Genomic DNA, 17,500 nt, shown 5'->3' with positions numbered 1-17,500 from the left:
ATTTAGAGAGGCTTTGTAAGCAATTTAAATATTGTTAGGGGAAGTTGCTTAGCATCTGTGGTACATCCCAGAGGTAAAGAAAGAAATGTATCCTATCAAATGGTAAATAGTCTATTCCAAATGATAAAAATATTCTTTAGCTACTACTGATGGAGTCCACCTAATTGGTTGAAGGTAGCTTAAAGCCATACCAGAAATCAGGCTGGTGGCTGCTCTTTGAGCCTGTCACAGGTCTCTTGGCGTTAGGGGGCTGTCATCTCTGTCCTCAAATTTTGAAGTCCCTGGGGGCCCCGGGGACCCTGGGGGCAGCGGTGGTGGCAGTCGTTCCTCCGTGTCGTTGGAACACGGGGGGGGGGGGGGGGGGGGGGGCGCTGGGGTCGCGCACCGAAGCCCGGTGTCCTGACCCTCCAGGCCACGGTTCAGGAGCGCTCGTACTGTTCGGCCCGGGGGGGTGGGGGGAGCGCTCATTTTGTTAAAGGTCCTGTTGTATATTAATTTTAAGTTGCAGCGTCTGCACTACAAGATGATGCCACTAGCATTCTGATTAAGGATTTTATACATGAAAAAATTTTCATTATCTGAGTTCCCAGAGACCTCCCGAGTGGTTGGCTGCCTGACCCACAACTGTGTCTCAGAGTGTTAGGGTGGCCGCCCGGGCAGGAAGGTGTGCCCTGTGCTGTTTGCTCTGTTACATGAGCAATTAATGGGGCTCTTTACTCTCAGGGAAGCCGACAGTCTTCATAACCAAAAAAAAAAAAAAAAAAAAAAAAAAAGAAAACCACTTAAGTGGATTTTGCTAATTTTTTCTTTGATTTCAGGAGCGTGAAGAAAGCACGTGGAGCCACTGAGTTGTGGCGGGGTACAATAGGGTGGCAGGAGGCTGGCTTCTATGTTCTGTGCAGTTTGCATTCTTGACACATGCGACTCAGGCCGTGGGGAAGAAGTTAGGGACTGCCGCCTACTTCTTTTTTTCTCTTTTTCGTTTTTTAAATGTTTGTTTATTTTTGAGAGAGACAGAGACAGAATGCGAGTGGGTTAGGGGCAGAGAGAGAGGGAGGCACGGAATCCGAAGCAGGCTCCAGGCTCTGAGCTGTCAGCACAGAGCCCGACGCGGGGCTCGAACTCATGTGAGACCATGACCCGAGCCGAAGTCCGATGCTCAATCGACTGAGCAGGTGCCCCCCTCCCCCCACTTTTTTTTTTTTTTTTTCCTTAAACAGGATATTCTTCAGTTAATTCTTCCTGGTTGCTTTCCTTAATTCTTGTAACATCTGCCTAAACGAAGGGTGAGGCTATCTCAAAGTGAATGACAGAGTTGTGCGTGTCCTCTCTGATCACACCAGTAAGGAAAGTGTTTTCGAAACTCACGGGTAGGCTCTGCTGGCCCTTTAGTTCTTGGGGGTGGGGGTGGGGGTGCTGCTCAGGTCGTGGGTGGGTGTGAACGGAGCCCCTTGACAGGGAAGTCTGCTGGCGGAAGAGCCAGAGAGGAAGACAGGACGACCCAGCTCAGAGGAAGGGTCTGCCCCAAGTTTGCTGGCTGGAGGGGAGCTGTGTCCTGATTGCACAAGGGCGTCCGTTTGCGCCCCATTGATGCTGCGGCGAGAGGCCCTCTAGTGGGGACAGGAGGCACTGCGTGCCTCTCTGCCTCCGACAACAGTGCTGTCCCTCAGGACCCCAAGCTCATTGTGGACCCCCTCGGCAGCAGGAGGGCAACCAAGTGTCGGGGGGGGGGGGATGGGGGGTGCTTGGGGGCTCCCTTGTGGACCCTGAGCATAGCAATGGGAACCTGCCGGGCTGCCCATGTGCCAGGGCTTGACCACAAGCAGAGGTGATGTGCCGCGTTCGCCCGCTCACCTGCTTTGCCGGATGGACGCTGGGTTTGTGAGGTCACCCTCCTGAAAGTTGCAGTCGAGCAGGACAAGCAGAGAGGCGCTGTCCGATGGCCACGAGGCCAGTTCCACTCGTGGTTCTGTGGGGGCGGTGGGGACACCTTTCTGGGTCCACCGACTCTGCTGTCACTCCCCTGGCCCGGGCTGTGCCATCTGTAGGGCCCCTGCTCACACTGGGATTTTGATAATTCTCTACCTTTTTTTTTTTTTTTTTATAATTGCAGAATCATAAAATATTTTAATTTCAAGGTTAGCAATTTTCTCTTGCATACTTAATTTATAATTAGCTGGTTTATAAACCTGTTCTGCGAATATAATTTTACTGTTGCCAAATGTTCTTCATGAATAATTAAGGGCAAATCCCTATTTATCAAATTATTAATATACCTAATAGCCTTGTTTTCATAAACAATGCATTGGAGTTGGATTTAAAGAAAACCACCTCTGAGGGATCTGGTGTTCTGTTCCCACCACGGCAAGGACCTGCTCTGGGCGTCTGCACAGAGGGATGCTTGTGCTGTGTTGATGTCACGGCCCCCGGCCTTCTTTCCTCCACAAAGGCCCAGGTATCAGTAGCTGGACAAACACAATGGCCATTCACCAGTGGGACTGGCCTTCTCGGCCTCTTGAACAATGTTGTTATTTGTTCTAGCAATTCACCAGGAGCATTTTTGGAGGAAATGTAACAGATGAAACCATGCTTTCAGCCTTTAAAAGTCTCTTTCGGCATGATCCCACCCCCATTAGTAGGGGACCGCTTTTCAAAGTGAGGAAAAGCAACTTTTATGTGCGAGTGTGGACCCGAGGCGGGCATGAAAAGCCTCCGTCCCGCCTTGCGGTCCGTCGACCCCCAGACCGTACGAGGTTCGGTCCAGAAGATGGAGGACGAGCCGGTGGAACCTGAAGACTCGCGCAGGGGGTGTGAGTGTGTGACACTCGGGGAGGCTCACGCGCCCCCGCCTCCCCTCTTCAGCTCCCTCCCTTCCATGGAGGAGGACGGCACTGTCCTTTCTCCTTGGGCCAGACCTCAGATCGTCTCCTCGCCAGAAGAAGATGCCCAGCTCACACTTAGGAGAAGCTGCGACGACCGAACAACATGCAGGGCGGCCACGGTGCTAATTCGCAACTATTCATTAAGAGCCAAACTTGTAGGGTCCATCCGCCGAGTATCTGCCGGGTTTCTAGGGCGCGGTCTCCGAGCCCGCCGGCGGGGTGTTCCAGCAGCGAGGGGCAGGTGGTCCGGCCCGGTGAGCTGGGTTTGTGCTCGCTTATTACCATCCGCCAGGTTTCTAGTTGAGGCTCTGGAAGGAGGTAGGGCCGGGCCCCGGTCTTCTTGGGGCTGGCATATGAGCCCGCTCGCCATGTGTGTGCGACTCCGTGTGTATGATTCATTCCAGAGCAGTTTTAGTCCTCATAAAATATTCATTTTGGTTGTGCAGGGCCCTGTAATTGCCATCTCTCACCCTGAATTATTTATACCTTGCACAGACTGACAAAGCTTTGCCATGCGGCACTAGATGAATCAGAAACACGGATCTTTGCTGCCAACAGCATTATAGTTTCACAAAATATGGCACCAACGTCATTCTGGGCTGCCTCATCTCTAAATCCAGCTTTTCTTGATTTGACATTTTCTTTACTCTTCCATTGTCTTAGTCAGGCAGAAAGGTTGCCTCTCAACTCAAAGCAGCAACCTTTCTTGCTTGCATTATAGCCGCTGTGCTTGAGAGGACTAATGTATCTTTATTGCCCTTACTTTTTTATGCTCGGTAACAAGACAGTGCTTGGGCTCACTTTAGAGCCATATATTATACATTAGCGATAAAATGATGCAAATAGTCCTGAATACTCTTCAAACAGATAGTGGAGATCAGCCTGGACCTAGCTGCTTGTCACAAAAACAGAGAATAAAAGGTGACGTGAGAAGTTGGGCGGGGGGCACGCCCCCGGCTGTGGGCCCCGAGAGCAGGCCTGGGCCCAGGTGTGGCCGGTGCCCGGCTTCGGTGTCTTGGCTGGCGGGGACAGGCGATCCGAGCACCCTGCTCCTGGCCCCCTGAGTGCACTCACTCCCCGCCAGCCACCCCGTCCATACCTCCGCCCCCCCCACCCCGGCCCTGGGCTTGCCCATCGCCAGCCTCGCGGGGGGCCCCGGGCACACTGCCTCCCATCCTGCCTCCCCCCCCCCCCCCCCCGCCCCTGCCACACTCCAGGATGTGAGCACTTAGAACGAGGGACCTTGGAACCCCTCCGAATATTTAGGAAAACCATGTGAATGCGAATTAGGGGCTGGGAGGCTGGAGCCAAACTCCTCCACAAACCTTTCGAAACTAGAAAGCAACCCAATGGACTCTGAATGCCAGGAGCTTACGTTTCTGAGAGGAGACAATGACAGCCGGCAACAATCCCGGTGAAAAATCCCCGGGTGCCGAAGGCTCCAGAAAAGATCATGTGTGGAATATTCACACACAGAACTGGAGGGCGGCGTGGGGAGCCCAGTAAGGTTTGCCGTGATTTTAGCACCTCAGCCCTTCCCTGAGCCACAGACCAGGATTAATTTATGGCTCCTGGCTCATCAACAAAGGGACGTGAAGAGGGTAGGCTCAGTGCTGTTCCGAGTAATGTATGACCTGTACACACATTTCTCTTGTATTTGTTGACACGCAGGGGTAATGAAGTTAAAGCTTCGCACACATGTGCCCCCTCATTAAGCTGCATTACCTGCATTAAAACTAATAATTGCCACTCAGAGCTGTGCTCCCATTAATCATTTATAATGTTTTAATAAGTTTTTAATCAGGACCTAAAAGGCTAGAGAGGCCGGCATAGGCAGGTTCGACACTGGTGTCCTGTGTGCATGCACGGGCTTGATTTAAAATGTGATTTTTTTTTTTTTATTAATAATTCAGCCCACACCCATGCTCGTTCTCCCCCCCGCGGGCCGGCGTGGATGGGGGCCGCCCCCCGGGACGTGCATGTGAGTAGGAGATTGTCCACTTGGAGACTGGGTGGGGAAAGCCCCGAAAACCAAAATAATCAAAAAACCTCACATTTGTTTTGAGAATGGTCTCCATAATGGACAAAAATCGGAACGGCAAGGGGATAGTCCCCATTATCTTCAGATCCCTAAAAACGCACCCGTTGTCTGGTGGGAGAGGTTTGAAGCCCTAAGTTCGAGTAAGCGAAGGCACTTAATCTCTGCGCACAAAGTCTCTGTGAAAAGTCCCCCCTGGAGCTGGCAACAAGTCAGGGGGTGCATCTGATGTGAGCCAAGTGATGCTGGCATTTTTCTTAAATAAGGAGCTTCGTGATCAGAGCTGGCAAATAGAGCAGTGTCCAGAGGGAGTGAGGAAGCTGTTTTAATGAGCCCGCAGCGAAAGACAAAATACAGACTGATTGACAGGGCGAATGATCTGGTGGGGAAATAATGTCAATGCTGCATCGCCCATTAGAAATAGAGAAATAGGTAAAGAGGAAAAGGGAGCTAGGCACTTGAAACGAGAGCGAGGCCTGGTGCAAATACAGTGCACTTCACGCTTCCTTTGTGCTGTGCAGTTGACTTCTTTTAAACAGATAACCTTATCAAAACGATCACGAACTATCAGCAACAGTTACAGAAAATACTAACTAGGATCCTGACAGCGAGGCGGGTAGGGTAGCCGACAAAGCACAGGACTCCGGGATGCGTTTGCTTTTCGAGTGTCTACCTGGGTTTTACTTATCTGAACACATTAAAACCACCCGGAAAAGTTTAATGCAAGTCATAGAAATTTCTCCAAAAGGAGGGCTTGGCAGGATCTGTTACGGAGGTGGATATTGAACTGGTCGGCAAAGCTATTAAATCCCATCAGATCTCCTTGGCATCATTTTAATGAGAATCATTGCAAAAGTACAAGATCATGGTATCTATAAGTGCCTCTTGACAGCCTCTGCTGAAATTGTGATGAAAAGGAAAACCATTATAGCAGAAATTTAGCGATAAGGCTGTTTGGAGGGACGGCGGGGCCTACTGTGGCTCTAGACCGTGAAGGGTTAATTTTCTAAACCTAATAATGTTCGATAGTGAGGTATTTGTCAGGAGATAAAGAAGTGATAGAATCTGGGAAGTGGGTCCCTTGGTGATTGTAGTACAAATATTGTTAATGCGGTGTGGTTACTACAGCGAAGGGAAGTAAAATAGCTCTGGTCCACTAGAGACAGGCTCTGCTACAGTAGAGCAGGAACCTCCAGACAAAGGCCAGTAATTGTTGAACTACGAGTCAAGCCGTGGATATTTTCAAATCCTTATACATCTACATTTACATGCAGGGGACGGCGCGTGCGGTGGTAGGGGGGGCGGGGGGGACGGCCGCACAGAGACCAGGAGCCCACAGTGGGGAGGCGGGCAGCCCCAGACCTCTGGCTGGGGAGGAGTCCCCTCGCGGAGGACATCTGGGCACAGCTGTAAAATTCAGTACTGTCACCCTCTGCCCCTTCGTTATGACGTCATGTAGGCACTACAAGTATATGAGACCCATAACTTGAAATGTACAAGAATTTAATAAGTCTGGTGTTGGAACAATTTGTCATGGCATATTTGAAGAATAAATCAGACTAATGGAGCACACTTTCCCTCCCGTATGGCATTACGGAACGTGAGCCCAGTAATCGCTAATGGCAGGAGAGGGAGAAAAAGAGAGGCCTGACATTCAGACCCTCGCATTTTGGAAATCCGATACGTATTGACCTGTGTACTATCTCAGTGCACAGATCTGATGTCAGCAGAATGTAGTCTTGTATAGGAACTGCTCATTACAGGTTTTGTGAAGGAAGCACATTGTCTCTGAGCACCAGAACCCGATCGGCTAGAATTGCTCAGTAATCAATACTCCAGCGACTGATGGCCGGGCACGCACACACCACAGCTGTGGCCACGGCTTTCAGGGACTTCCCAGTAATTAGCAGGGACTTCAAGGAAGCACTCCACTGGTCACTTTCTTATCAGTCAGGGAAAAGTCTCTTAAAGGCTCTATCTTTTAATTTGACTCTTTAACCGTTTCCTTTCAAGAGCGCCTTAGTGGCCACAGCCACGACTCCCAGAGAGGGCCCCCCCGCCCCTGCCCCTGCCCCCGCCCCCGCCCCTGCTCCTCTCCACGCACACATCCAGTTTGGGCCGGGTGGGGGCTTGGGATTGTGCTGAGCAGGAGCGGGTTGACGGGACATGAAATTCGCCGTTTTACAGTGAACGAGTCAGTGGCATTTAGTTCCTTCCCAAGATTGTGCAAGCCCCACCCCTCTCTAGTTCCAGGCATTTCCACCCCCCACAAATGGAGACCCTGGGCCACTGAGCAGTTGTCCCCCACCTCATCGCCCTCCCTCCCCCGCCCCCCCCTGCCCCCTGGCCACCACGAGTGGGCGGGGACTTCTACAGCCATGTTTTCTGGTTGGTATCTGATACTCTTTCTTGTCAAGGTAATATTATTAAAATAGTCTCCTGGTTTTGTGTTCTGGATCCAGGAACTACAAACGTGGGGCTTGATCTGGAATGGGGTTCTTGGGTAACCTCCAGAAGCTGTCAGCGCCATGATTTACACACGAATGCTTTGGGTTTTCTGATTGATGGCATGGAGGTCTATCCGTGGCCGTGTTCATTTGCAGCTTATTAAGAGCCTGGCCTTAAAATGGAAAAGCGAGTACCCCCTCACTCCACCCCCCACCAAAATAATATATCAATATTTTTCACTCTTGACTCAGATTTCCCGTCCTGTCCATAGAGGAGGGCCAGAAGAGGAGGTCGTGCCTCTGGGACAGAGGCTGGGATTGAGGTGTGGGAGGGGCCTGTTGGAAGCCAGACCTCTTTGCTCTGAGCCCGGAGCTCAGCCTGTGCTAAGGTGTGGCCTGAGGAACCCTGGGACGGGGCCGCCAGGCTCACACCTTGCAGCACGCTGTCACTCGTGTGTCCAAGCCCTGGCAAGACCGAGCCCCGGAAGAGTCTAAAACTTGGTGATTAAAAAAAAAAAAAAAAAAAAAATCCCTACCTATAGGGCTCCCGAAATGCCGGGAAGAGGTAATTTCAAACAAGTGATACCCACGTGCAAAAGGCAAGCAATTAAAACCGCTCCGAGTTCCTTTTTTCTCCTCAATCACCAGGGTGCGCACGCCAAGCCCACTGCATTTCTAAGGAGACAATCTATTTCTCCTTTGACCAGAGGGAAAAAAATCATTATTACATGATTAGTGGCTTCAGTTAGGTGAGAAGCGGCAGTGCAGGGAAGGCGGTGAGGGTGAGTGGTATTAATTACCTAACACTTGCTGGCAAGATAATTTTATCAGTGATTTGGCCACTAGTAAGTTGCAGCTTTTGATAAAAGTGGGCAAGTTCTTAGCTCCTAGAAACATGAGGGAAGGGAATGGTGTCAGATGAAATGCATCTCATCAGCTTTTCTCTGACAAACCAAATTCATTCCTTATGTAATTGATAACGGCCTTGTCCAATTATTTCACACATTACAATACACAGAGGCCCCCTTACAGGTTTTGCAGGGTTGTAATTAGCTATGCTAATATCTCCTTTATTGGCCCTAATATTGCTCGACACCTTTTGCCATCCTGGAACCCACGAGAGCCCCATGGCCTGTCAGGACCGCTGATTATTGAGAAGGATAGCTTTAATCAAACATAATTGCAGTTAATTTTTCTCTCCTGCTCTCTGTTGCCAGCGTCTAATGCCACGGACTCCTTGATATTCCATTAAATTACAATTAAACAGCCTCCTTTGTTTCTGATTGTCCTGAACACCACCACAAAGTTCTGTAGCCGTTTAAAGGAGAACTGTCTGTCCTAATTGCCTGCGCGCACACAAAGGGCCAATTTATGCAATGCCCATGTAGAATTTAAACAGTTCATAATGTAATGGATATTACACAGGAGCCTAACACTACAATTAAAATGATTTTCATCAGATAGAGCAGCTCTGGTTAATCAGCTTCATAAAAGTAAATATAAATGAACTAATTCATAGCTTAAACACACAGAAGTGGAGCGGACTCTGAAATGAGTTACTGCAGTGGGGGGCTTGCCCCTCGTCATGGGCTGCTGGGGGTGGGCTCCAGTTAAAACGCTTGATCCCGTGTTTTGCTGTGGCCCCACTTATTAAGGCGTCCACGTCCACCACGTGGCACTTCTGGTGGCGCTGTGGCTGTTGGAGAGGATGCCGGCATGGATGCGGCCAAGGCCAAACCTGACTTTCCCTGCAGGTGCAGCCATGGCCGGGCTTTGCCAGGTAGCGGCCCCTGCAGACGTGAGGGCCCGCCCTGGAGCTGGCGGCAGAGACCGCAGGCAGGTACCCGTTGCTGGAGCCAGCGGACTGTCCCGTCCCGACCCCCAGGCAGCGGCCGCTCGCCCACCTTCCCAGGTGCTGGCGAGCGGGAGGGAGCCCGCTGGAGCCTGCTCGGGTGGCCTTCTCTCCTAATCCCTGCACACTCTAAAAGTGGAAAACCTGGTTTCGGAAGTAATGAGCTCGCACCTCTCCCCCTTCTCATCGATACTGAGAACTGTCCGGGGTCTTGTCTGATATCTCCGAGCAGAACATTGCTGGGGAGTTTCTGCCGATGTGAAACAGTTTGCCCTGGGCGGTTGCCTTCACTCCTGCCGGAGAGAAACAAGTAAATAAAGCCCATATTTCAAGCTTGATTTACTCTGGTACCTACTGTGAAAGATGATGGCTCTTTAGGGAAATAAAGACAGGGTCAGGGAATTAGTGTACATAATGGTCATTTTGATGATGGGCCAACAGATGCAATGGAGAAGCGTACTGTACACAATTAAGCATAATGTACTAATGACAGGTTAGAATTTTTATCGCCTCTTTGCCATCGAGCAGCAAATCCATGTTTAGCAGTAATAAAGAGTTTATTGGTGTTAAAGCCAAAGATTTTCTGACATAGGAAAGATTTTTCCCTTCATAACAAGAGTATTAAATCCTTTGTATACCAGAGTCTGGAAGTAAGATATGTAAAGTGGTTGTCAGATATTTCTTAGGAAAAAGCCAATTACAGGGTAATTGAGTAAGGGGTGAGAATTGCCATTTGACTTCATGTGTAGGGCGTTGGGTTTCCTCTCCCTCCCCAAACGTCCGCCCAGCGTCTCGCTGAGCCCTGGCTGGTGGGAGCGTCCCTGCGCTCTGGGCGTGCTTGCACCGTGTCTGTGGTCAAGCACTGGCTCGTCTGTCGCATCCGCCTTGTAACCCCAACAAGGGTAAACGGTAAGCACGAGGCTGCCCTTCCTCCCGGCTGAGGCTTCCTCTGTCTGGCCCTAGATGTTGGGCCTTACTTTCTGTGATCGGGACCAGAGCTCTTGGAAGGGGCTCTACCCTCGGGGGCCGTGCACGACACACCTCCCCCGTGTGCGTCCACGGCCCACGAGATACTGGGTTGGAAGCAAAAACTTCCGGCGCCACATCCCAAGCAAGCATGTGTGCGCCCATCCCCGGCAATGCTTCGGCTGTCCACGGGGCCTAGCACCCAACTCTGTTCAGCTAAAGTTCTGCGCCAGGCCCAGCTCACCCTCCTCACGGCCAGTGGCTATTTAGACCATCTTCAGAACACTCTGCTGCCTCGCAGGGGAAGGGTGAGCCGCCTAAAAAGATATCGAGGAATTTAAAGAAACCTCTTCTGGAGGGGGGGGGGGGGGGGGAAAAAAAAAAAAAATTCTTTCGCATCACAAAAAAAGCTCCCGCAGACGGCTCCATCCAGATGAGAGCTTCTCAGGCCGGCACCTGCTCAGAAGATTAGCCGGGTGGTAATGTGTGGCATAATTGCACCATGTGGCTGTCCCCGAAGTGAAAACCTAATTGCCTGACTGGACGATAAGTTTGTGACGCCCTCACCTTGTTAGGGCCTCTCTGATGCAGTTCAAATGCAGTGTGGCCGCAGGTGCGCCTAATTTACCTCGCTGCAGAGCGCGTGGAGTTTAATTGCACAGTGGTTGTTAGGAAAAATTGGTGGGTGGAATATCAAGTGACTCACTGTATGCTGATGGCAGATGGTACTGAGAGGCACTGTGAGCTAAGTGTATAGGTGAGGGGAGTTAATAAAAGATGTAAATTCTGGCCTAAAATAGTGAGGCCTGGTGGTATGTAAGAAAATTTAATTAAGTGGCCACGATTCTTTTTCCCATCAATTGGGGTTTCTTCTTCCGCGCGGAAAAGGCGTCCGGGATACGTTGGGAATGCAGCTGCAGGGATGAATCTTGGTCGGTGGAGTCTTTTTATTTTCTGATGTGATAATTGTCAACAAAGAATCTTGACCGTTAAGGCTGAGTTCAAGAAAATCATGTGAAACTTCATAAAACATGAATAAGCCTCAGGTAGGACAGGGGATATTTGGACAGAACGGAGAGGGGAGTTTTGTTGGTTAACTTTGCGGGACAGGATGCTCAGACACTGGTAGAGAGCATGCGTGTCAGCACAGAGACCCCGCCTCCGCCCCGCCCACAGTGGGCGTGGCTTTGTACCCGGAGGCAGAGGGGTGCAGTCTCCCCCGGGGTATGTGCTCCAGCCAGGTCTCCCAGCGTCTGTGGGCTCACGTGGTGGGCTAGAACTTCTGTTGTGAGCGAGCATGCGGGCATGGAGGGGACAACGTGATGAGATTTTTGTCACAGCATCTCAGCACCCTGTCAGGACCCCTGAATCTTCATGCCTCGGAGCACAAGGGCAGGGCTGGGGGTGGGGGGAGTACAAACGGCTGTTGCCTCTGAGCCAGGCTAGCGGCTGCGTCTCCCCGCTCTCCCCCTGAGCCACGGTTTCATTGTTGTATCCCCAAATCATCGATTAGTTCCCTAAACACACACACAGACTTTTCACAGACGTTATCGCAGCCCTTAAAGCTCACCCCCAAATCCTTTCTTTTCGTAAGAGTTGTACCCACTGTAACTTCCGAAAATACGCCTTTGGAAGTGTGTCTGGCTGGGCGGTGGCGCCCTCGGGGGTTACGGTTGCCAGATGAAGTTGAGCGCACCCAGTTACATCTGAGTTATGGGCGAAGAGCAGTTTTTTAGGATCGGTGTGCTTTGGGATGTTCCTGTCCTAAAAAATTACTCGTCGTCTACCGGAAACGCCAATGTAACCAGGCATCCTGTGTTTTTATTTGCTGAAGCTGGCAGCCCCATCTGGGGCGGACAGTTCCCCAGTGCTTAACGTGCAAAGGTCCAGGAAAGAAATGGCCAGTCCGAGTCACAGCTGTTATCATAAAGCTTGGAGACCCATAATGTCAAGACAGATGTAAGTCACTGCTTGTGTGTGTGGACACCTTCTGCGCTGGCCGGCAGAGCCCGGGGCGCCCTTGCCCACGCCGCCGGCGTCGTCTCCCGATGGCGCCCCCTGCAGGCGACGATTCATTGCCGTGCTAATCGGGCGCCCCCTGCAGGCAGCGAGCAGCGGGCGGTCGTGGGTAGCCTTCACTACTCCCCGCGCAACGGCGTCTTTCTAAAAGTCTGTGAGTTTGTCTGATAACCCTAACAAATATCCGTTTTTTGTATTTTTGTAGATTCTTTCTAAAGTTTTTCCTCAAGTGCAATCAGAACTGTTTGAAGAATGCAGGCAACCCTCGAGATATGCGGAGATTCCAGGTACTCGTTTCTCAAAGACACGCGGGCCGCGGTCCGCACTTTTAACGTGAAATTTGAATTCTCTGATGTTGTGATTGTTCAGAAAACAGTCTTTAGTTCTCCAAGGGTTTGGGAGCAAACCAGAATCGGTTCATTTGAGAAAAAGATTTAAATCGAGTTGCTTTAAAAACAATCCAGCGTCTTCAGTATGCCAGATTCATGGCATCTGTGCATACCTAAATGGCAAATTGAAATTGGCTCTGAAAATGGGACCTTGGCTTTGCAAGGTGCACCTCTCAGGGTGGTCACACCGTGCCTGCCCACCGTATTGGGCTTCCAGACATCTGGAAATTGGAATTATCAGAGCTGTAGGTTAAGTCGGGTTCCCTTTTACATTCAACCATGGTAAGTCTTGTAGGTGTATTTCAGAATGTCCTCAAAGTCCTCTCCGTGTTAGTACGTAACGTAGCCTGTTTCCTCAGTTGTACATAGTCGTGTACGACTGGTTTGGACTTGGAGCCCGTGCTCAAGGTCGTCGTTTTAGGGATGGATGGATGGAGTTTTCACAGGGCAGAGCCATAGTACAGCCTGTTGGGTAAGCCTGAGACTTTGGGCCCTCCTCATGAAGCGAGCCTCGCCTGTTTGATGCAGGCCTCTTACAAGTTCCAGAATGTTCTCCCAGCTGTTTCCTTTCCCTCAGGGTTGATCTGTTCTTGCTTCCTTCAGCCCGTGCCTGATTGCTAGGCTGTGTTCCTGGGTGCAGGCTAACTCATATTCTGGTTTGCTTCAGAGGACTTCATCTCCAGGAGAGAGGATAGAGAGCTGGATGGGTTATCGCTGAGTCCATGATTTTCTTGCCTTTTGAGTGGTTAGGAGGTTACTTTGGGGTGAAAGGTACACCATATATGATGGATCATCTTGCTGAATTTAATTGTAAAAATATTCTGGGCTGGGACACAGAAGTGCTGTTAGTCCCTACTAACCAGAGAAGAATCTGGCAGCGAGTGGAAATGAATGCCACATTGGATGGCTTACCATCAAACCGCTCAAGGTCATTTTTAGAAATTTAACTTACCTTCCAGGCTTTTAGGACACGTGGATTTGTCTTACAGCCAATCAGCCAGTCAGAGAAGGGTCTGTGGGCTGGCTCACAGTCATGCTCTGCAGGTGGGGGACAGTGTCTCTTGCAAACATCTGGGCCTGCTCCCACCTTCTTGCGCCAGGCTTCATGGTGATACTGGCCCGTCTAAGCAGAGCGGAGGTCATGCGTTGTCTCGCCATTGGCCACCATGCCATCCGTTGCCAGTGAGCCCACAGTTACTAGAAGGATGGGCTCTGCTCTCTTTAGTTCATCTCCCCACCTTGCAGAGGGTTTAACCGGACTTAAGAGTGTGTCAGGGCTTACACAATATCTCCAGCTGGCTTCACAAACTCAGCACCTTTCTGTACGTATACTGCAGGGCTGGCCCTGGCCAAGAGACAAAACACAGCTTGTCTGCTTCCTCTGCTGAACTACACACTTTTCCCTTGGTGACTGACCTATATAGAGATGACAGAGCCAAGACTGTCCTTTTTTTATTTTTATTTTTACCTTGCTTCTTTAACGTATCATGGTCTAAGAGCCTGAGGACGGTCAAGTCTGTGGCTCAGAGTTAGTTACGTGGCCCTTTGCATCGTGCTTAGATGAGGATACAGGTACAGGTGCTTCACAGCCCAGGCGCGGGGTGGCCCTGCATCCTGGGGATGCGGCAGGTGCCCACCCCATGGGTGGTGGCTATCAAGGAGGTGATGACACATCTGACATTGGACGTAGGGACGCCGAGGGCGGGACCCACAGTGTTTTAAGGCTCGGGGGGGGGGGGCAATATTATGGAGACTCTCGCAGTCTTGTAGAGGCGTCCTGGGAAGGAAGCATCAAGGAAAGTGCCTCATGAGGGAGTTTTGGGGGATGTGGTGGGTGCTGTCCCTGCTTTACAGTTTTCTTGTGGGCCTGAGGTTTTTTTTATAAAAACCATCAATTCCCCGTGTATTCATATGTATGTATCTAGTGTTGACCTTTTTTTTTTTTTATTATTAGTTTTCTTCATTTTTGAGAGGCAGAGAGAGACAGAACACCTGTGGGGGAGGGGCAGAGAGAGAGAGGGAGACACAAAATCCCAAGAAGGCTCCAGGCTCTGAGCCGTCAGCACAGAGCTGGACGTGGGGCTCGAACCCACGAACTGTGAGATCATGACTGAGCCGAAGTCGGATGCTCAATCGACTCAGCCACCCAGGTGCCCGACCTTTTTTTATTCCTTAAAAATGCTACTTATTTTTAAATCTTTGATCACTTTTATTCTTTTTTTTTTTAATAGACTTTTTTTTGAAGAGCAGTGTTGGGCTTTCAGGAAGAATCCACAGAAAGTTCCGAGAATTCCCGGACATCCCCCTGGGCACACCCTCCCTGCCAGTTGGCCCTGTTGTTAATGTCTTGCGTTGGTGGGGTACATTTGCTACATCGAATGAACCAGGGTTGATGCATTATTAACTAAGGGCTGCTGTAGCTCTGGCTTTCAGTAGTCATTTTACATGGCATGTTTGGGCATGTGCAGACCAGGCAGGGAGGGCACACGTGGGCTGGGAGGCCTCCTGGTCCCTCCTCTCCTGCTCCAGCTGTGTGTGTGTGGGGGGCTCTGCTGCTCTGGGTGGTGCTGGCCCTCCCCGCTGCCCACACGTGGCAAAGAGCCAGGCTCCCTGCACCCCAGATGCGGGCTTCGGCCGCACGAGCCCTGCTGTGAGGCCCAGACTGGACCAGGGCTCACGCCTTTGCGACTCATGTCGGCTGTCCGGCAAATAATGGACCGCGTGGGCTCACCTCTGTTTAAGAACGATCTTAAGGCTGGGTAGGGAGTCCATTAAAGGATGCTTGTCACAAGCCCACCTGGGAAGGTGTCTGGGGGCTGGGCAGGGGTGACCCCGGCAAGGGCATCTGTCCAGCAGAAGGGGCCATTCCACTGGCACCAGGGTCCTTGCCGTCCTCTGCTGGTGAACCTGAGAAAGATTCTTGCTTTGGATTGACAACACTTTCACCATTGATACTCAGCTTGGTCTTTTCAGATGCAGAAAAGTTCCTTAGCAGACATTGGATGTAATTGTAACATCGACCCAGGGATGTCGGACTGTGGGTAGTGAGTGCTTCTGATTTAGGAAGCCTGCTTTTGGCAACTCTGAATCCTCACAGTGCTCCAAGGGAGGACAGTCTCAAGTGAACTCATTTTAATTAGATAAACTATCCGATCAATATGTGAACAGATCAATCAAAACAGCAGCTTTAAAATGAGCGGCTGGAGGGGTGTTTCTGAAGCTAATGGCTGGAGGAATATTTCTCTGAATTGAACTCACTCGTTAGCATAATAGGAGATGAAACTGTGATTCAAATGGGGCAGGTTTTGGAGAGAAGCAGTCTTGAGTCCAAACAAAACAGCCCACGGGCCCCCCATTAGCCAGGGCTGCGGGGGGTGCGCGGCGGAGGCCCCCCAGGAGCGGACGCCGGTTCCCTCGGCCACAGGGCTTCCCTTTGCCAACTCGTTTCACGTCCACTTCGTCTCTGCAGGTTGTTGTGTCGACAACAGTCAACGTGGACGGCCACGTGCTGGCCGTGTCTGACAACATGTTTGTGCACAACAACTCCAAACACGGGCGGCGGGCCCGCCGTCTAGACCCGTCAGAAGGTACGGCCCCTTCTTATCTGGAAAATGGTAGGCACATGTTACATGTCTTTTTTTATTTGCAATGCTTCTTTTCCTTTGCACCATTTTTTATGTTGAGTCATGTTCCAGTCGCCCTCACCGGGTGCCCCTCTCGGGTCGGACGGCCCCGGCGGGGGCACGGGCGCTCCCCGGAGCCCCCCGCCGCCAGCCCTCTCCGCCCCAGCTCTTGTTGTGGGAGAGGCCTTCTCACTCACTTCACCTGCCACGGGCTTTACGTTACTGGTTTGTTTCTAAGCTTTCTTTTGCTTGGAGCTTTCCTTGCAGTTTTAATTTATTTGGTTTTATTTTGGCTGTCCTTAGCCCCCATACAGAAGGTCATCCCCAGACACTCTGTGCACGTCTCAGTGGGTGGTTGTGTTGTGTGGTCCCATGAGCTCAGAACACACTTGGAGGACCAGTTCTCGTCTCCGGATGGAGTGGGCCGGGGGCGGGGGGGAGGGGGAAGGGGCAAGGGGCTGAGAACGAAAACCGCATAAAACGTACCAAATGCTTCCAAGTGCCTGACTTCTTGTTTTGTCTGTTAAAAGAGAAGAATTTTGCTAAGAGTGATACAGGCAGGGGGCAGCGGTCTTAGACATGGCCTCGGGGCTCAGAAACACTCAGACGCCGAGGGCCTTCCCCAAACCCCTCACTCACGCAAGTCCCCACGGTTTATCCCACAGCCTTTAAAATAAGGTCCTTGTCCTCTATACTAAAACACTGCCCCGTAATCACGAGATCCTGACCGATAGGAGTTGTTGTTGTTGAGAAAGTAATGTGAATTGCAAACAAAACACGGTTAAACCTCTTGGAGCAAAGAGCCCATAAGACAGAAACGGTTTTAAGGCAGATCGTGTACGCTGAGGTCTCGAATTCAGGAGCCACACGTGAGGCAGGCAGATGTGTACCAACAGGAAAAATGAATGAAGCGTGTGTAGATGGTCAGAGTGAAGTATGATTCAGACATCTAGAAACTGGAAGACAATTTATGAATCTGCTGTGGTCCACAAAAATAAACTAATTTGTTTTTCTACATTAATGACTGAGGTATAAGAGAACAAAAATATCATAATTAAAGGTCGCCCTGGGCACCAGAGTCATTAGAATCTGTGACGTACTGTTTATCTCCTTCCTATGCACTGAAGGTAGGTGTGTGTTCTCCTTAGCAACCATCACTAATGAGGTTCACAATTAAGAAGGTTGAATCCCTGGTCCTCGGTCCCTGCTTCCCCAGAGAGCCAGAGCTCACAATGCACTAGGCTCGAGGAGGCCCCCTCAGCCCTCTGGTGTTCAGTTGTAGTC

The 17,500-nt window shown here is 50.8% G+C and overlaps 1 protein-coding gene across 12 annotated transcripts in view; it reads left to right on the top strand.

Annotated features, from left to right (window-relative positions):
• The window catches only part of EBF3 (EBF transcription factor 3), a 115,412-nt gene that overhangs the window by 62,276 nt on the left and 35,636 nt on the right, over positions 1 to 17,500 (top strand). For 10 of the 12 annotated variants that reach the window (XM_040486792.1, XM_040486796.1, XM_040486799.1 and 7 more), the window contains 2 exons: positions 12,410 to 12,491; positions 16,063 to 16,207. In XM_040486792.1, the coding sequence (XP_040342726.1) occupies positions 12,410 to 12,491; positions 16,063 to 16,207 (227 nt within the window). Of the gene's footprint in view, positions 1 to 12,115; positions 12,145 to 12,409; positions 12,492 to 16,062; positions 16,208 to 17,500 lie in introns of those variants that run through there. The other 2 variants (XM_040486797.1, XM_040486794.1) reach the window with 2 other exon arrangements.

Source organism: Herpailurus yagouaroundi, unplaced genomic scaffold (assembly GCF_014898765.1).
Source record: "Herpailurus yagouaroundi ecotype Mexico unplaced genomic scaffold, PumYag 163, whole genome shotgun sequence".
Lineage (NCBI taxonomy): Eukaryota > Metazoa > Chordata > Mammalia > Carnivora > Felidae > Herpailurus > Herpailurus yagouaroundi.
This window is presented reverse-complemented; position numbering and strand designations above follow the sequence as displayed.